The following is a 16,517-nucleotide window of genomic DNA, read 5'->3' as shown; positions in this document are numbered from 1 at the left end:
CAAAAACCAAGATCTGTTCAGAGTGGGTAACTAAGCCTGACAAAAATTCACCAAACTCATCTAAAAACTGAGAGTAAGGACCAGGCGGTCGATAGATCACCACCAAATAAAATGGAGAAAGGCTATGCATGGCTGAGGAAGATGAACTCAAGACAAGAGCCTCAAAGGATTTAAATTTATTTTCCAGATTAGATGTAAGATTAAAGATATCTTTGTAAATTAAGGCAACACCACCGCCTTGTTTATGAGCCCGGGCTACATGGGCATAGGAGTAATTAGGTGGAGTAGCCTCATTTAGGGGCAGGAAAACATTTGGTTTCAACCATGTCTCACACAGACCAATCATGTCCAATCCATGATCAAGTACTAGATCATTTATGAGTAAAGCTTTGGTAGCCAGAGATCTAATATTTATAAAACCAAATTTTAGGTTCTTCCTGCCACGACCAGTGGTGAGCAGATCTGAAGACCCACCACTGGCTGAGGTATTAATAGGGACCAAACATCTAGTGTGATTAGCTGACCGTCCCAAACCTTTACGCTTAGGACGATGAGTAAGCACAGGCTTAATAACTTTAGGAGTATGGTTTTGTAGTCTATAAGGTGCTTTGTTACAGGAATGTACCACAACAGTAGAAGGGGTAGTTTGTAGATTCATATACCGGCCAACCAGGAGACTGTGAGCGGGCCAGTGGGGTAGGGAGACTGTCTCCATGTCGTAAGCCAAGCCAGTAGTCTGATTATCTATACTATGAGAGATATCCTGACCAATCACCTTAACTACACTAGATGACTCCACACCCACACTAATTCTATACCTAGCAGGCTCTCTAATCACCTGCCACCTGCCGAGTATTAAATCCCTAGTGTCAAACAGAAGCTAAAGCTCTATCTATATTGCTAGACAAAAGAGCGGCGCCTTCCCCAGTAGGATGAAGGCCGTCCGCTTTCAGCAGGTGAGGGCGGCCCCAGAAGGAAGGCCAGTTATCCACAAAGCTAAAACCGTGCTCAGCACAGTGACGGGCCAGCCAGCGGTTCAACGAGGTTAACCTACTGTACATCTCATCATTACCCCTCACCGGTAAGGGACCAGAGACAACTAATCGATGCCGACACATCTTTCTAGCTAGCTCAAGTGTCCTGACTAAGCTAGCTTTTGTGATCTCTGACTGCTTCATCCTAGCATTATTGGTGCCGACATGAATAACAATGTTCTTATAGCTAGTGGTGTAGTGTGCCTGGGTCCCCTGTTTCTTCCTCGATGCTGCCAGCACCCTAAGATTATCCTCTATGTCGGAGACTCTGGCCCCAGGTAAGCAATGAACCACAGCTGGCGAAGCTAGTCTAACATTGCGGGTGATGGAGTCTCCTATCACTAGCGTGCGTTGCTCTACCCTGTCAACAGGAGTGGGAGAGACACGCTGGCCCACGGGGTTACCAACGGGGCTGGAGAGGGGCGAGAACCGGTTTGCAGTCGGGAGGGGCGACCGCAAACCAGGCCACACAACCGGTGACTTGCTCTTGCGAGCCTTCCCACGCCGGCGAACAGGGACAAACCCCGCCGCCTCTGCCGACGAGGCTAAGCTAGTGCTAGCGCTAGCGGGCCGCCTATCAGGCCCGGGACTGAGGCTATCTGGAGTGCCTGTGATGTCTAGCGTATTCCTAGCCGAAAGTAGCTGCTCTAAATCACGGACACGTCTCTCTAGTAGAGACATCCTATCTGAGAAAGCGGAGCAGTCACTGCACACCATCATTGTCCAAGGCTGGATTTACTGCAGCAACACAGAGCTAACTAACAGCTAGGCTAACGCTAGCGCTAGTACATAAGCCAGTAAACAGAGTGCGATTAGCTCCGCTAGTCTATCGACTCTGAAGAAGTAGCAGGGTTATCACAATAGCAAGGTAATCAAGTTATAAAATCTACCAGCTACAGAAGAGACGTAATATTATGGCTAAAGATTAGTTTGAGCAAGAGAGAGAGAGAGAACAGGTAGCAGCGACCTTACGAAGCAGGAAACAGCGTCACAGCGTCGCAGCGTCAGGTGCGTTCAGGGGGCGTCGGAATCCAAAATGTCTGTGTGTGACACACCTTCTCATTCAATGCGTTTTCTTTATTTTCATGACTATTTACATTGTAGATTGTCACTGAAGGCATCAAAACTATGAATGAACACATGTGGAGTTATGTACTTAACAAAAAAAGGTGAAATAACTGAAAACATGTTTTATATTCTAGTTTCTTCAAAATAGCCACCCTTTGCTCTGATTACTGCTTTGCACACTCTTGGCATTCTCTCCATGAGCTTCAAGAGGTAGTCACCTGAAATGGTTTTCACTTCACAGGTGTGCCTTATCAGGGTTCATTAGTGGAATTTCTTGCTTTATCAATGGGGTTGGGACCATCAGTTGTGTTGTGCAGAAGTCAGGTTACTACACAGCCGACAGCCCTATTGGACAACTGTTAAAATTCATATTATGGCAAGAACCAATCAGCTAACTAAAGAAAAACCAGTGGCCATCATTACTTTAAGAAATGAAGGTCAGTCAGTCCGGAAAATCGCAAAAACTTTAAATGTGTCCCCAAGTGGAGTCGCAAAAACCATCAAGCACTACAACGAAACTGGCACACATGATGACCGACCCAGGAAAGGAAGACCAAGAGTCACCTCTGCTTCTGAGGACAAGTTCATCCGAGTCACCAGCCTCAGAAATCGCAAGTTAACAGCAGCTCAGATCAGAGAGCAGATAAATGCCACACAGAGTTCTAGCAGCAGACCCATCTCTAGAACAACTATTAAGAGGAGACTGCGCCAATCAGGCCTTCATGGTCAAACAGCTGCTAGGAAACCACTGCTAAGGAGAGGCAACAAGCAGAAGAGATTTGTTTGGGCCAAGAAACACAAGGAATGGACATTAGACCAGTGGAAATCTGTGCTTTGGTCTGATGAGTCCAAATTTGAGATCTTTGGTTCCAACCGCCGTGTCTTTGTGAGACGCAGAAAAGGTGAACGGATGGATTCCACATGCCTGGTTCCCACTGTGAAGCATGGAGGAGGAGGTGTGATGGTGTGGGGGTGTTTTGCTGGTGACACTGTTGGGGATTTATTCAAAATTGAAGGCACACTGAACCAGCATGGCTACCACAGCATCCTGCAGCAACATGCCATCCCATCCGTACATGTCATAGCATAGTATGTGGTAGCATGACATGTTATAGTATAGTAGAATGCCAAGAGTGTGCAAAGCAGTAATCAGAGCAAAGGGTGGCTATGTTGAAGAAACTAGAATATAAAACATGTTTTCAGTTATTTCCCCTTTTTTTGTTAAGTACATAACTCCACATGTGTTCATTCATAGTTTTGATTCCTTCAGTTAGAATCTACAATGTAAATAGTCATGAAAATAAAGAAAACGCATTGAATGAGAAGGTGTGTCCAAACTTTTGGCCTGTACTGTATGTTCTTCCATAAATTTCACAAAATCATTGTCTGACAGGAGAGTTGAATTAAAGTGCCAGTGTTTTTTAATTTGAGGAAGTCCAGGCAGTGCCAGAGACAATACAACAGGAGCGTGATCTGATATCACTATGCCCTGATAAGCACAGCAACGTGTCAATGGTATCAGTTCATTATCAATGAAAAAGTAGTCAATCCTAGTGAAGGTATGGTGGACGTGCGAAAAGAAGGAGTACTCTCTCTTATTTGGATGGAGGAAACGCCACACATCAGAGACACCGGAATTAGATACAAAGGACTGAATGAATGAGGCAGACCTACTGATTGAGTCTGGATTGGGAGAGGAACGGTCCAGCACGGGATCCAACCAGCAGTTAAAATCCCCCCCAAGTATAAGTGAGTATGAGCTCAGATCCAGGAGAGAAGAAAAAAAACGTTCAAAAAAACCCACATCCTCTACATTTTGGAGCATTGTTAATTTCGTCGGCTAGTTTTAGTCATATTTAGTCAACTTGTATTCTTTTTTGTTTAGTCACATTTTAGTCGACGAAAAGTCGTGGCTTTTTAGTCTAGTTTTAGTCGACTAAATTACAAAGTATTTTAGTCTAGTTTTAGTCAATATTCTTTTTTTAGTCTTTGACCTGCATCATGTTGGCTTTTTTTTTTTTTAATTTAACAATATGTTAAATTATTATTATTATTTTAAAAATGTAAATTGCTTATCAAACAGACCTAACAATTCAGCTACCAATGAATGAGCAGTAGTATGCATGTGATAACATAGATTGAAAAATAATCCGAAGTGATACCTCTTCTCTGAATAGACAAGCTAAGCCAGTGTGCTGCTGTTAGCCAGTGAAAATAGAGCGGAGTGGCACCTCTTCACTTTGTTACACAATCTATGTCAGTGCTCTGCTGTTTTTACTTTGTTCTCGCTGCGCTACGCTTCAGACAGCGCCACACACACTCACACACACACACACACACACACACTCACACGCACTCACACACACACACTCACACACACACACACACACACCCCGGCATGAGCACACAGCAGCGCAGGAGGAGAAAAACTAACGCGCATCCAATGAATGCACTTTTTGGATTCTAATTTAAAAGTCTATGACGAAAAAGGAAAGACCGACCGGACCGACAGCTGATTGGCCTGGCTGGTGACCTGTTTAAAAAAAAAAAAAAAAGACGGGCAGGCCACCGGGGCACTGACAGGAAGGCGCTTCGGGAAATCTCCCGTTTTTCCCGATGTACAGTCCGGGCCTGTCTTACACCATTGGACGATATGCAGCGTTGCGTTCAAGTGCAACTCCAAAAAGGAGGACAAATAAGCGTCCGGCTTGAAGCTGCGCCGGACGCCGGACAAGGCATTTAAATTCCGGACTGTCCGGCCTAAATCCGGACGTATGGCCACCCTAATCATGACTCGCACATCATGAGGAGCTGGGTGTTGATTTGGGATAGTGCTGTGTCAATTTTGGTTTGTCACGCTGTAAAGCATGATGGGAAATGTATAGAAAGTTGATTGAAAGTAAGAAGCTAAAGTATCACAGGAACAGCAACCTAATACAGAATCTCTCAAAAACAATCTTTGTTTAACTGAATTTTATCAGTGTGTTAGCTAACACGTTAGCGCTGTGCTCCATGTTGATCAGCAGCAGACAGAAGCAGATTAAAGGCAGCCACAGCCAATCAGCTGCATTCGTTTCCTTTGATGAGGAAGAAGGTTCCTGTGGCCACGCCCAGCAGACCCACGGTCAGACCCAGTCCACAAAACACCGCAGGTCCGATACCCGGCTGGTCCTGCTGCACATCTGCAGGAACAACACAGCAACACCAGTTAGCTTCAATCTGCTAGCTAACAGGTTAGCTTTATCTTTAAACTGCTAACAGGTTAGCTTTAGCTTCAGTCTGCTAACAGGTTAGCTTTAGCTTTAATCTGCTAGATAACAGGTTAGCTTTAGCTTTAATCTGCTAACAGGTTAGTTTCAGGTCAGGCTAATAGGTTAGCAGCAGGGTGGGGTCAGGCTAACAGGTTAGCAGCAGGCTAACAGGTTAGCAGCAGGGTGGGGTCAGGCTAACAGGTTAGCAGCAGGCTAACAGGTTAGCAGCAGGGTCACGTCAGGCTAACATGTTAGCAGCAGGCTAACAGGTTAGCAGCAGGGTGGGGTCAGGCTAACAGGTTAGCAGCAGGCTAACAGGTTAGCAGCAGTGTGGGGTCAGGCTAACATGTTAGCAGCAGGCTAACAGGTTAGCAGCAGGGTGGGGTCAGGCTAACAGGTTAGCAGCAGGCTAACAGGTTAGCAGCAGTGTGGGGTCAGGCTAACAGGTTAGCAGCAGGCTAACAGGTTAGCAGCAGGGTGGGGTCAGGCTAACAGGTTAGCAGCAGGCTAACAGGTTAGCAGCAGGGTCACGTCAGGCTAACATGTTAGCAGCAGGCTAACAGGTTAGCAGCAGGGTGGGGTCAGGCTAACAGGTTAGCAGCAGGCTAACAGGTTAGCAGCAGTGTGGGGTCAGGCTAACAGGTTAGCAGCAGGCTAACAGGTTAGCAGCAGTGTGGGGTCAGGCTAACACAGAGCTGCCAACTCTCACGCATTGGCTGTGAGACGCATTTGATTGGCTTCACACGCTCTCACGCCACACCTCCGATTTCTCACGCTGAAGTGCTCATCAAGAGCCTTTTTTTCCCTTTTGACTAAAAACGGTTCTGTTTATCTGTGATCTATCTGTTGAGCCTGAGATCCATCTGAGATCTATCTGTTGAGCTCCAGCACGGTACGGGCGTTCATGCACAAGCATGTGCACGGTCACGCACGCAGCGCGAACGTGGATACAACGTAAATCATGCAACTTTCCTCCTGCCTCTGCAAAATCGTTAAATGCGCAGCGCGATTACCGGTGAATGGCCGCGTCGCGCAATCAATAATCAGCCATGTTGTCTGTGTCGCTGTCCATGGTGCTGCTGCAACCGTATAAACAAAAGTCGGTTATAATGAAAGTAGCCTACAGCAGTCTGTGTGTGCGGTCTGCCGGATCTGGTTAATTATTATTATCAGTTGATTATTGAATGTGCAATGTCGCGATTCGCAGTTAATCCTGCGTGCATTAAACAAGCAGGAGGACGGCATGATTAACGTCGTATCCACATTCCGTGCATGTGCTCGTGCATGAGCGCCCGTACCGTACTGGAGCACACCCCCCCCCAACTGTGCCAGAGTAATTTTAAGTTGATTTAATTAAACAGTCAAATGTTACTTTGGTTGTCCGTGGATTAATTTTTATCATGTGGATTGAAGTTTGCGTAGCCCATATAAATGCTCAGGAAATCTGTTGTTCAAATGAAATTAACCTGATCCATCGGGGCGTTTCATGTAAATATCCTACATTAAGATATTAATGGTATTACCCGTGTGCAACGTATTGTCTCTTTATAATAATCTTATGCAGGGGCGCCCTATATGGGTTAAAAGTTAGGACAATTCCAAGGACCCTTTCCTGACAGAGCCCCCCAAATCCATCCATACTGACCATCTTGTGCAGGAAAAAGCAGCATGTCAATTGTCAAACCAATCGGACTTTGCTGTTTTTCGTAATTTATCAACATGAATGGAGAGTCCCCCCCCCCCCCCCCCCCCCCCACCACCACCACCACCACCACCACCACCACCACCATCTCACTCCAAGGTTTTTTGAAAAGTTGGCAGCTCTGCTAACAGGTTATCAGCAGGGTGGGGTCAGGCTAGCAGATTAGCAGCAGGGTGGGGTCAGGCTAACAGGTTAGCAGCAGGCTAACATGTTAGCAGCAGGCTAACAGGTTAGCAGCAGGGTGGGGTCAGGCTAACAGGTTAGCAGCAGGCTAACATGTTAGCAGCAGTGTGGGGTCAGGCTAACAGGTTAGCAGCAGGGTGGGGTCAGGCTAACAGGTTAGCAGCAGGCTAACATGTTAGCAGCAGGCTAACAGGTTAGCAGCAGGGTGGGGTCAGGCTAACAGGTTAGCAGCAGGCTAACAGGTTAGCAGCAGGCTAACAGGTTAGCAGCAGGGTGGGGTCAGGCTAACAGGTTAGCAGCAGGCTAACATGTTAGCAGCAGTGTGGGGTCAGGCTAACAGGTTAGCAGCAGGGTGGGGTCAGGCTAACAGGTTAGCAGCAGGCTAACAGGTTAGCAGCAGGGTGGGGTCAGGCTAACAGGTTAGCAGCAGGCTAACATGTTAGCATAAGGCTAACAGGTTAGCAGCAGGGTGGGGTCAGGCTAACAGGTTAGCAGCAGGCTAACAGGTTAGCAGCAGGCTAACAGGTTAGCAGCAGGGTGGGGTCAGGCTAACAGGTTAGCAGCAGGCTAAAAGGTTAGCAGCAGGCTAACATGTTAGCAGCAGGCTAACAGGTTAGCAGCAGGGTGGGGTCAGGCTAACAGGTTAGCAGCAGGCTAACAGGTTAGCAGCAGGGTGGGGTCAGGCTAACAGGTTAGCAGCAGGCTAACAGGTTAGCAGCAGGGTGGGGTCAGGCTAACAGGTTAGCAGCAGGCTAACAGGTTAGCAGCAGGGTGGGGTCAGGCTAACTGGTTAGCAGCAGGGTGGGGTCAGGCTAACAGGTTAGCAGCAGGCTAACAGGTTAGCAGCAGGCTCAGCTCAGGGGTAGCTAGGTGAGAAAGGTGCGTCACCCCAGACTCGGGTCAGCGGCTGCTCCAGAGCTGGGTGCTGCACCGTGCAGCTGTAGATGTCTCCCTGCTGGGGGGTGAACTTCAGGGTGGAGATCTGGGTGAAGGTTCCGTCTTTGCTGGGGTACGGGGTGTTGATGCTGGTTCCCTCGGTCACGTTCTGCTCGTTCCTGGTCCAGTAGACGGAGACAGGAGCGGGAAAGAACCCGCTCACGTGGCAGATGAGGCGGTTCTCCACGTCGAGCTGCACACGGTTTCTGGTGTAGATGGTGCTGTGAGGAACATCTGCACAAACACAGAGAATACATATTTGTTTCTCATTAGAACGTCATATCTCATACTGATCAGGGAAGTAGAACACTGGGCTGTTCGCTGTGTTTAAGTGTGAGCTGCAGCAGCAGTTGTTGCTGATGTCGCTTTAATGTGATCCTGTTGGAACGAAGCAGGAGAACCACTTTTCTGTTCTTGTCTTCAATGCTATAGACAGGTTACCATAGACGGGTTATCATAGATGGGTTATCATAGACAGGTTACCATAGATGGGTTACCATAGACAGGTTACCATAGACAGGTGATTACAAACAGTTTACTATAAACGGGTGACTATAGAGGGGTCACGCTGTATAAATCTGGGGATAGACACCATTTCATAAATTTCAAACCCGTCTCATTACTACCACAATTCTCAAAAATTCTAGAAAAAGTATTCAATAACTGATTAGACAAAGTCATAGTCAAACATAAAATACTATCTGATAATCAGCACGGATTCAGACCAAACAGTTCAACATCACTGGCACTGATGGAATCAATTGAAGTAATCCCTAACGCTTTAGAAAATAAACAGTATGCAATCGGAATATTCATTTATCTCAAGAAAGCATTTGACACAATCAATCATGACATATTAATCAATAAACTGGAACAGTATGGGATCAGGGGGATAGTTCTGCAGTGGGTCGAGAGTTATTTAAAGGGCTGGAGACAATTTGTGAAGTTGGGAGATTACAGCTCAACGTGCTTGGACATTGCCTGTGGCGTCCCCCAGGGGTCGGTGCTGGGCCCCAAACTGTTTATTCTGTACATAAATGATATACCGTATTGACCCGAATAAAAGACGACCCCTCTTTTTCAAGACCCTTTTTTGGAAAAATACTTTTTGTATAGACATTCTGCCAGGAGCGGACTTACCATTAGGCAAAACTAGGCGGTTGCCTGAGGGCCCCATAAAACTCCTCATACACTTATGGTTAATACAGTTATTACTTATTTGCGCACATTAATTATGTTTTTTTTTTTACAATACTTTTGCTAAAATGCCAGCAGAATGCTTATCGTATTATGTGTGTCTCAGGGCCCCTGTTTTGTGTGTTGTCCTCTCATCTCAGAGGGCCCCATGCCTGCCTTTGCCTTGAGTCCCAAATTTCTTAAATCCGCCACTGCATTCTGCAACACCAGCCCTGCTAGCTTTAAACTCAGTGCGGGGTATGTTGAGCTCTGTGGCAGCTTCAAGTGCTTTCTGCTGCATCACAGCCCTCGTAACGGGCAGTCCTTCACTACGTTTCTCATTCACAAAATCACACACCCTCCTGTCAGTCTCGTTGAATCGACCAGTTTGTGGACCATGAAAAGCCCTTCTCTGGCTGTGGGCATTTTTTAGCTCTTCTTTCTGAGACCGCCACCGTCTCACATTGCACTCAGGGCCAGGGTTAAGGGGTTAAGGGATGTTTATTTACCTTGACAGTTTTGGAGGTAACTTCAGAGAGCGTCCAACTGACAGCCGGAGCTGCATGTCAGCTGGCTGCTACATTCAGCCGGGTGGCGGCGCACACCGGCCGGCCCACCTGATGCCAGCCGGTGCCTCGGCTGGCACCGCGCGCACCTGTCAGATCCGGCAGACCTGACCGGGTGGGCGCACACAGACTGCCATATATACCTTTCATCATAAATCAACTTTTGTTTATACGCGGTTGCAGCAGCACCATGGACAGCGACACAGACAACATGGTTGATTATTGATTGCGCGACGCAGCCATTCGCCGGTAATCGAGCTGCGCATTAATTGATTTTGCGGAGGCAGGAGGAAAGTTGCATGATTTACGTTGTATCCACGTTCGCCCGCTGCGTGCTTGACCGTTTATGTGCTCGTGCATGAACGCCCGTACCGTGCTGGAGCACACCCCTTCCAACCATGCCAGTGTACTGTATTCAAGCACGGAACATATGCAAGTACAATACATGTGTATTTGCTTAGACCCCCAATATAAGACGAGGGCGTTTTTTCAGGGCATTTTCAATGGAAAAAATATCGTCTTATATTCAGATCAATACGGTATGTAACGTCTCTAATATATTGAAATTGGTGTTATTTGCAGATGACACAAACATTTTTTGCACAGAGGAAAATTTACAGGAGCTTCTGGGGTGTATCACTGAAGAAATGTATAAATTAAAGAGGTGGTTTGACAGAAACAAATTATCTTTAAATTTAAACAAAACTAAATTCATGCTATTTGGTAACTGTAAAAGGAACACTCAAGCAATAATACAGATAGATGGTGTTGACATTATAAGAGTTCATGAAAATAAATTTCTTGGTGTAATTATGGATGAAAAATAACAATAATGAATAAATAATGGAAATCTCACATTAAGCATGTTCAAAACAAACTGTCATGGAGCATCTCAGTACTAAGTAAAGCAAAACACTTTCTGGACCACAAATTACTCCACATTCTTTACAGTTCACTGATACTATCATATTTGAGTTACTGCGCAGAGATTTGGGGCAGCACTTATGAATCTATACTACAACCACTGTCGATTCTGCAAAAAAGAGCTATCAGGATAATTCAGAACACTGCTTACAGAGAACACACTAATCCCTTATTCTCAAAATCAAGAATACTGAAACTACCTGATCTGGTATACTTTCAAACAGCACAAATCATGTACAGGGCAACAAACAACCTATTACCAGTAAATATTCAAGCATGTTTTTTTCAGAGAGAAGGGGGATATAATCTGAGGGGGGAACTGAAGCTAAAACATCGGTATGCACGTACAACTTTAAAAACCTTTTGCATTTCAGTATGTGGAGTGAAACTGTGGAACAGACTAGCAGGGGAGCTCAGACAATGTCCAACCATGAGCAAATTCAAACAGCGGTATAAACAGATGGTATTCACAAGGTACAGGGAGGAAGAGGGGTATGACCAGCACTAGGGTTCTAACATTCTGTCATAATTGTTATTTATTTTATTTATTTTGACATGAGCAGCTATGGTGTTGTTTTTTTATGATTGTTTGCCTGTTTGTGTTGGGAGTATGTGAAAAAAAAAGACACACGGGAAGTAAGATATCCTAGTACTAGTACTAAGGTACTAAGTGGAGAAGGGGTAGGAATTAATAAGCCGATGCTTCTTCCTACTCCTTTTCAAACATACAAAGTATCAACTAAAGTGCTTCAAGTGTGATTTATATCATTCACATGTTTGAAATAAAGCCTACATTCATTCATTCATTCATTCATTCATTCATTCATACTATTGAGAGGTGATTATAGACAGGTTGTTATAGACAGATTAGTGTAGACATGTTACTATAAACAGGTCATTATAGACAGGTTACTATAGACAGGTTACTATAGACAGGTCATTATAGACAGGTCATTATAGACAGGTTACTATAGACAGGTTACTATAGACAGGTTACTATAGACAGGTCATTATAGACAGGTCTCCATAGGCAGGTTAGTATAAACAGGTTACCATAGACAGGTTACTATAGACAGGTTACTATAGACAGGTTACCATAGACAGGTTACTATAGACAGGTTACCATAGACAGGTTATTATAGACAGGTTACTATAGACAGGTTACCATAGACAGGTTACCATAGACGAGTTAGTATAGACAGGTTAACATAGACAGGTGACCATAGACAGGTTAGTACAGACAGGTTACCATAGACAGGTTACTATAGACAGGTGATTATAGACAGGTTACCATAGGCGGGTTACTATAGACAGGTTACCATAGATAGGTTACTATAGACAGGTTACCATAGACAGATTACTATAGACAGGTTACCATAGGCAGGTTACCATTGACAGGTTAGTATAAACAGGTTACAATAGACAGGTTACTGTAGACAGGTTACCATAGACAGGTTCCTATAGACAGGTGATAATAGACAGGTTACCATTGACAGGTTAGTATAGACAGGTTACCATAGACATGTTACCATAGACAGGTTACTATAGACAGGTTACTATAGACAGGTTACTATAGACTGGAGATAATAGACAGGTTACTATAGACAGGTTACTATAGACAGGTTACCATAGACAGGTTACTATAGACACGTGATAATAGACAGGTTACCATAGACAGGTTACTATAGACAGGTTACTATAGACAGGTGATTATAAACAGGTTACTATTGGAAGGTACATATCATATGATGTATAAATTATATCTGTGTTACATGTCAAGATTATTTTATGGACTGCTAGCATAAATAAAACTGTTTTAACCGTCACCAACCAGAGGACTTTTATTTTGAATTGGAGTGCAGGCATTTCCTGCTCTCTTGTTGTTGTAGCTTTAATGTGATCCTGTTGGAACGAGGCAGGAGAACCACTTTTCTGTTCTGTTCCTCAAGAGAAAAGAGAGAACACATCTCTGTTCCACGGCTCCAAAAACACGCAGGGAAACAAAATCACAGTGAACTTGTTTTTCTGTCCTCCAGCTGAAAAACAACCTGACAGCTTCTTGTTGGACTGTGGACAACAGACTGATCAGTTCCTTCACATGACCAACCAACCTAACCAGTTACTGACTAACCCTAACCTAACCTAACTACTAATTTACTGACTAACCCCAACATAACTAGTTACGGACTAACCATATTCTAACCAGTTAGAGACAAACCCCAACCTAACTAGTTAATGACTGACCCTAACCCTAACCAGTTACGAACTAACTCAATCCTAACTACTTACTGACCAACCCAAACCTAACTAGTTCCTAACACTAACCTAAGTAGTTACTGACTAACCCCAACCTAACTAGTTACTGACTAACCCTTTGATCTGTGTTAGTGCAGCTCCTCATATCTCTCGTTAAACAGACAGTCTCATGACAGTCAGATGTTGTTGGTCTTACCGAGTTTCACTGGGGGGTATTTTGAGGCACGATCAAGTGTTGCCAGGTTCTGTTTGCAGACCTCCTGACTAGCCTCAGCCACTTCATAAAATTCTGGGAAGCTGAAAGGATCTGCAAACTTGGGCAGAGTAACGACTCCTTTGTGGTTCTTGAAGTCGGCGTACCACACCTCCTCAGCGTCCACGCCAACCATGTACTCTTTATTAGAGGCTGAACAGCCAGCGATAAACATGCCATCATGAAGATCTGGACAGGAAACAGGAGAGCAAAACAAGCGTCAGCATTAGTTGTTGTGTTGTTGTGTTGTTGTGTTGTTGTGTTGTTGTGTTTGTTGTGTTGTTGTGTTTGTGTTGTTGTTGTGTTGTTGTGTTGTTGTGTTGTTGTGTTTGTTGTGTTGTTGTGTTTGTGTTGTTGTTGTGTTGTTGTGTTTGTTGTGTTGTTGTGTTTGTTGTGTTGTTGTGTTGTTGTGTTTGTTGTGTTGTTGTGTTGTTGTGTTTGTTGTGTTGTTGTGTTTGTTGTGTTGTTGTGTTTGTGTTGTTGTTGTGTTGTTGTGTTGTTGTGTTAGTTGTGTTGTTGTGTTTGTTGTGTTTGTTGTGTTGTAGTGTTTGTTGTGTTGTTGTGTAGATGTCAGAGGGCTATTCCATGAAAGCAGCTAAAGAAAGCTGCGCTTACGTGATATAGCCTGGCTTGAATTAGCGTCAACTTTTACTAAAGCCTCAACCCGTTCCACTAACGCGATTCAGCCGCGTCAGGTCAGCGCTAATTCTAGCCACGTTTGAACGAGCCTCAGGTGTGCGCGTTCACGGGGCACATAAGCAGCCCAGAACAGTCGATTGTCGAAACGAAGATACAGCTGTCTCAAAAGGAGGGGAAAAGGAGAGCCTCGACATTTTCAGCGGCGGAGCAGACACTGCTGATGGAACTATATGAAGAATATAGGGAAATCACCACAAACAGGGCCGGCTTTTGGTATAGGCGGTATAGGCAATTGCCTAGGGCGCCATCTGCTGGAGGGGCGCCGCTAACGGCCAGAGGGGCACCGGAAGCAGGATTGTTGACCGGCGCGACACCGTCAGGATATGGAAATCAAAAAACTGGAGAAGGAAGTAGGCTAAGTAGCCTATAAATTTAAACACAACAGAAAGCCATGGTTTGGACTGTATTTACCGTATTTCACCAATTAATCGCCCGGGCGTTTAATATGCAAAATCGACTTGGACCCCGGGCGTTTAAAAGAACCAGGCGGCTATTCGCTGCAGGCCTTTATTTATTTTTGCACCAGGTCATTATCGTGATGACAGCTACTGTCCAACATATTTTCAGTCGGTCGATTTAAGATTACGGTACACCCTTTTGTTCTGACGTTAGCTAGCGCTCTTATTTTGACAGAAAAAGGAAGTGCCGCACAGTTATTGTGCGGCTAACTGTTTACTTCTGCAAAAATAAGGTGAATAGCCTTATTTTGGGTTTACCTCAATATAATGCAAATAATCGCCCCGGCGGTTATTCGGGTGGGCGTTTAATACGCAAAATGGGTGCAGACCCCAGGCGTTTATAAGAACCAGGCGGCTATTTGCAGCCTGGTGATTAATTGGTGAAATACGGTAATTCTTTCATTCTTTGTCTTCACAGCTTGAACAAAATGATGATTATTGAGTTTGTTTTGTTGTTTTTTTTAATGGTTAATAGGCTAAATTATTTCAAAACTTAGGAATTTATATTATATATGAAATTATAGGTAAGCTACATGTAAAAATCCAAATATAAAGGGATCATTCAAAAAGTGGGATGACCATGAATCCAATTGGGATTAACTGAAATATGTGTTCTTACGTCCCTCACCTGTCAGCTGACCTGTTGGCTTCGGGCAGAATAGAGGCAGGTCATCGCAAATTGCGGGTGGGAAATAAAATAAGACGTCTTTTTTATTTAACCTCATGCTCTTTTCAACCCTTTTATGTTCAACGCTTGTTGTTGCATTTGATGTATGACTTGTGCTATATGAATAAAATTTGTTTGAGTAATTGATTGTTTATTCGGTTGATTTCGGAGACTGACAGTGTTAACACATGATTTTCATTACGTTTATTTTTATTAAGTAAACACGTACATTCATGCTTGGTCACATTGTGGGAAATAAGCTAAGTCTGAATTTATATTTCCGAACACGGACATGGTGCTACATAATTAAATTTTAATTTAATTAAATTGAATATGTGATGCCCGGGCAACAATACAGACGTGACGGAGCCGTCATTTGGGGTCTGTTTGCGTCCGTCGGACATTCTCTGACAGCAGCTGAGCTAAGCCTGGCTGTAAGCCGCCACGGAGCAGGCTAGTTCTGCTGGCTAAGTTGCCATGGTTATTGAGCTGCAACTTATACAAGACACTTTGATGGAACGGAACTCTCACTTAAATTAGCGAGACTCATCGAAATAAGCCAGGCTATCCCGTTAGCCAGCTTGATGGAATAGGCCCCTGGTGAGAGTGCAGCATTAGTTGTTGTGTTTGTTGTGTTGTTGTGTTTGTTGTGTTGTAGTGTTTGTTGTGTTGTAGTGTTTGTTGTGTTGTTGTGTTGTTGTGTTTGTTGTGTTTGTAGTGTTGTTGTGTTGTTGTGTTGTTGTGTTTGTAGTGTTTGTTGTGTTGTTGTGTTGTTGTGTTGTTGTGTTGTTGTGTTTGTAGTGTTTGTTGTGTTGTTGTGTTGTTGTGTTGTTGTGTGTGTTGTGTTGTTGTGTTGTGTTGTTGTGTTGTTGTGTTGTTGTGTAGCTGTCAGGTGAGAGTGCAGCAGGTGAGAAGCTGTGCTGACCTTCTGCTCGGACACACAGCAGCCAGGAGAGGATGAGGAGGCTCTTCATCTCGGTGTGGGGCTCAGCGCTGACTTCACTCTCTGCTGGAAACTAACACAAACAGGAGCAAGTTCTCTGTCCAAATGTTGGCTCGCACACACAGCCACCAATCACAGCACAGCTTTCTGTGACATCATCAGTCTCCAGGTAGACACAGAGCACAGCTGCTGAGGAAACCAGTAGTATATGTCTGCAGACCCGGAGACTGCAGATTCAGGCCCGCAGTTTTGGGACCCGCAGTTCTAGGCCCCTCGCAGCGCCACCTACTGGACTGGACCCGCAGTACAGGACCCGCAGTTCTAGGCCCCTCGTTTTTCCGCGACAGCGCCACTTACTGGATGACTGCAAAACTGCAAGAATTTCCCTCGGGGATCAGTAA

The 16,517-nt window shown here is 44.8% G+C and overlaps 1 protein-coding gene across 1 annotated transcript; it reads right to left on the bottom strand.

Moving 5' to 3' along the window:
• Positions 1–5,084: 5,084 nt before the first annotated feature.
• On the bottom strand, positions 5,085–16,259 carry LOC115376739 (H-2 class II histocompatibility antigen, A-U alpha chain-like). Its single transcript, XM_030076514.1, has 4 exons — positions 16,099–16,259; positions 13,293–13,538; positions 8,127–8,408; positions 5,085–5,284 (listed from the first exon to the last, which is right to left on the bottom strand). Exons 1-4 carry the CDS (start codon positions 16,145–16,147, stop codon positions 5,163–5,165), a joined length of 699 nt encoding a protein of 232 aa, XP_029932374.1. The 5' UTR covers positions 16,148–16,259; the 3' UTR covers positions 5,085–5,162.
• Between the last annotated feature and the right edge of the window lie 258 nt (positions 16,260–16,517).

Source organism: Myripristis murdjan, chromosome 18, assembly GCF_902150065.1.
Source record: "Myripristis murdjan chromosome 18, fMyrMur1.1, whole genome shotgun sequence".
NCBI classification, from domain to species: Eukaryota; Metazoa; Chordata; class Actinopteri; order Holocentriformes; family Holocentridae; genus Myripristis; species Myripristis murdjan.
The sequence above is the reverse complement of the archived record's forward strand: the minus strand, read 5'-3'. Positions and strand labels throughout refer to the sequence as shown.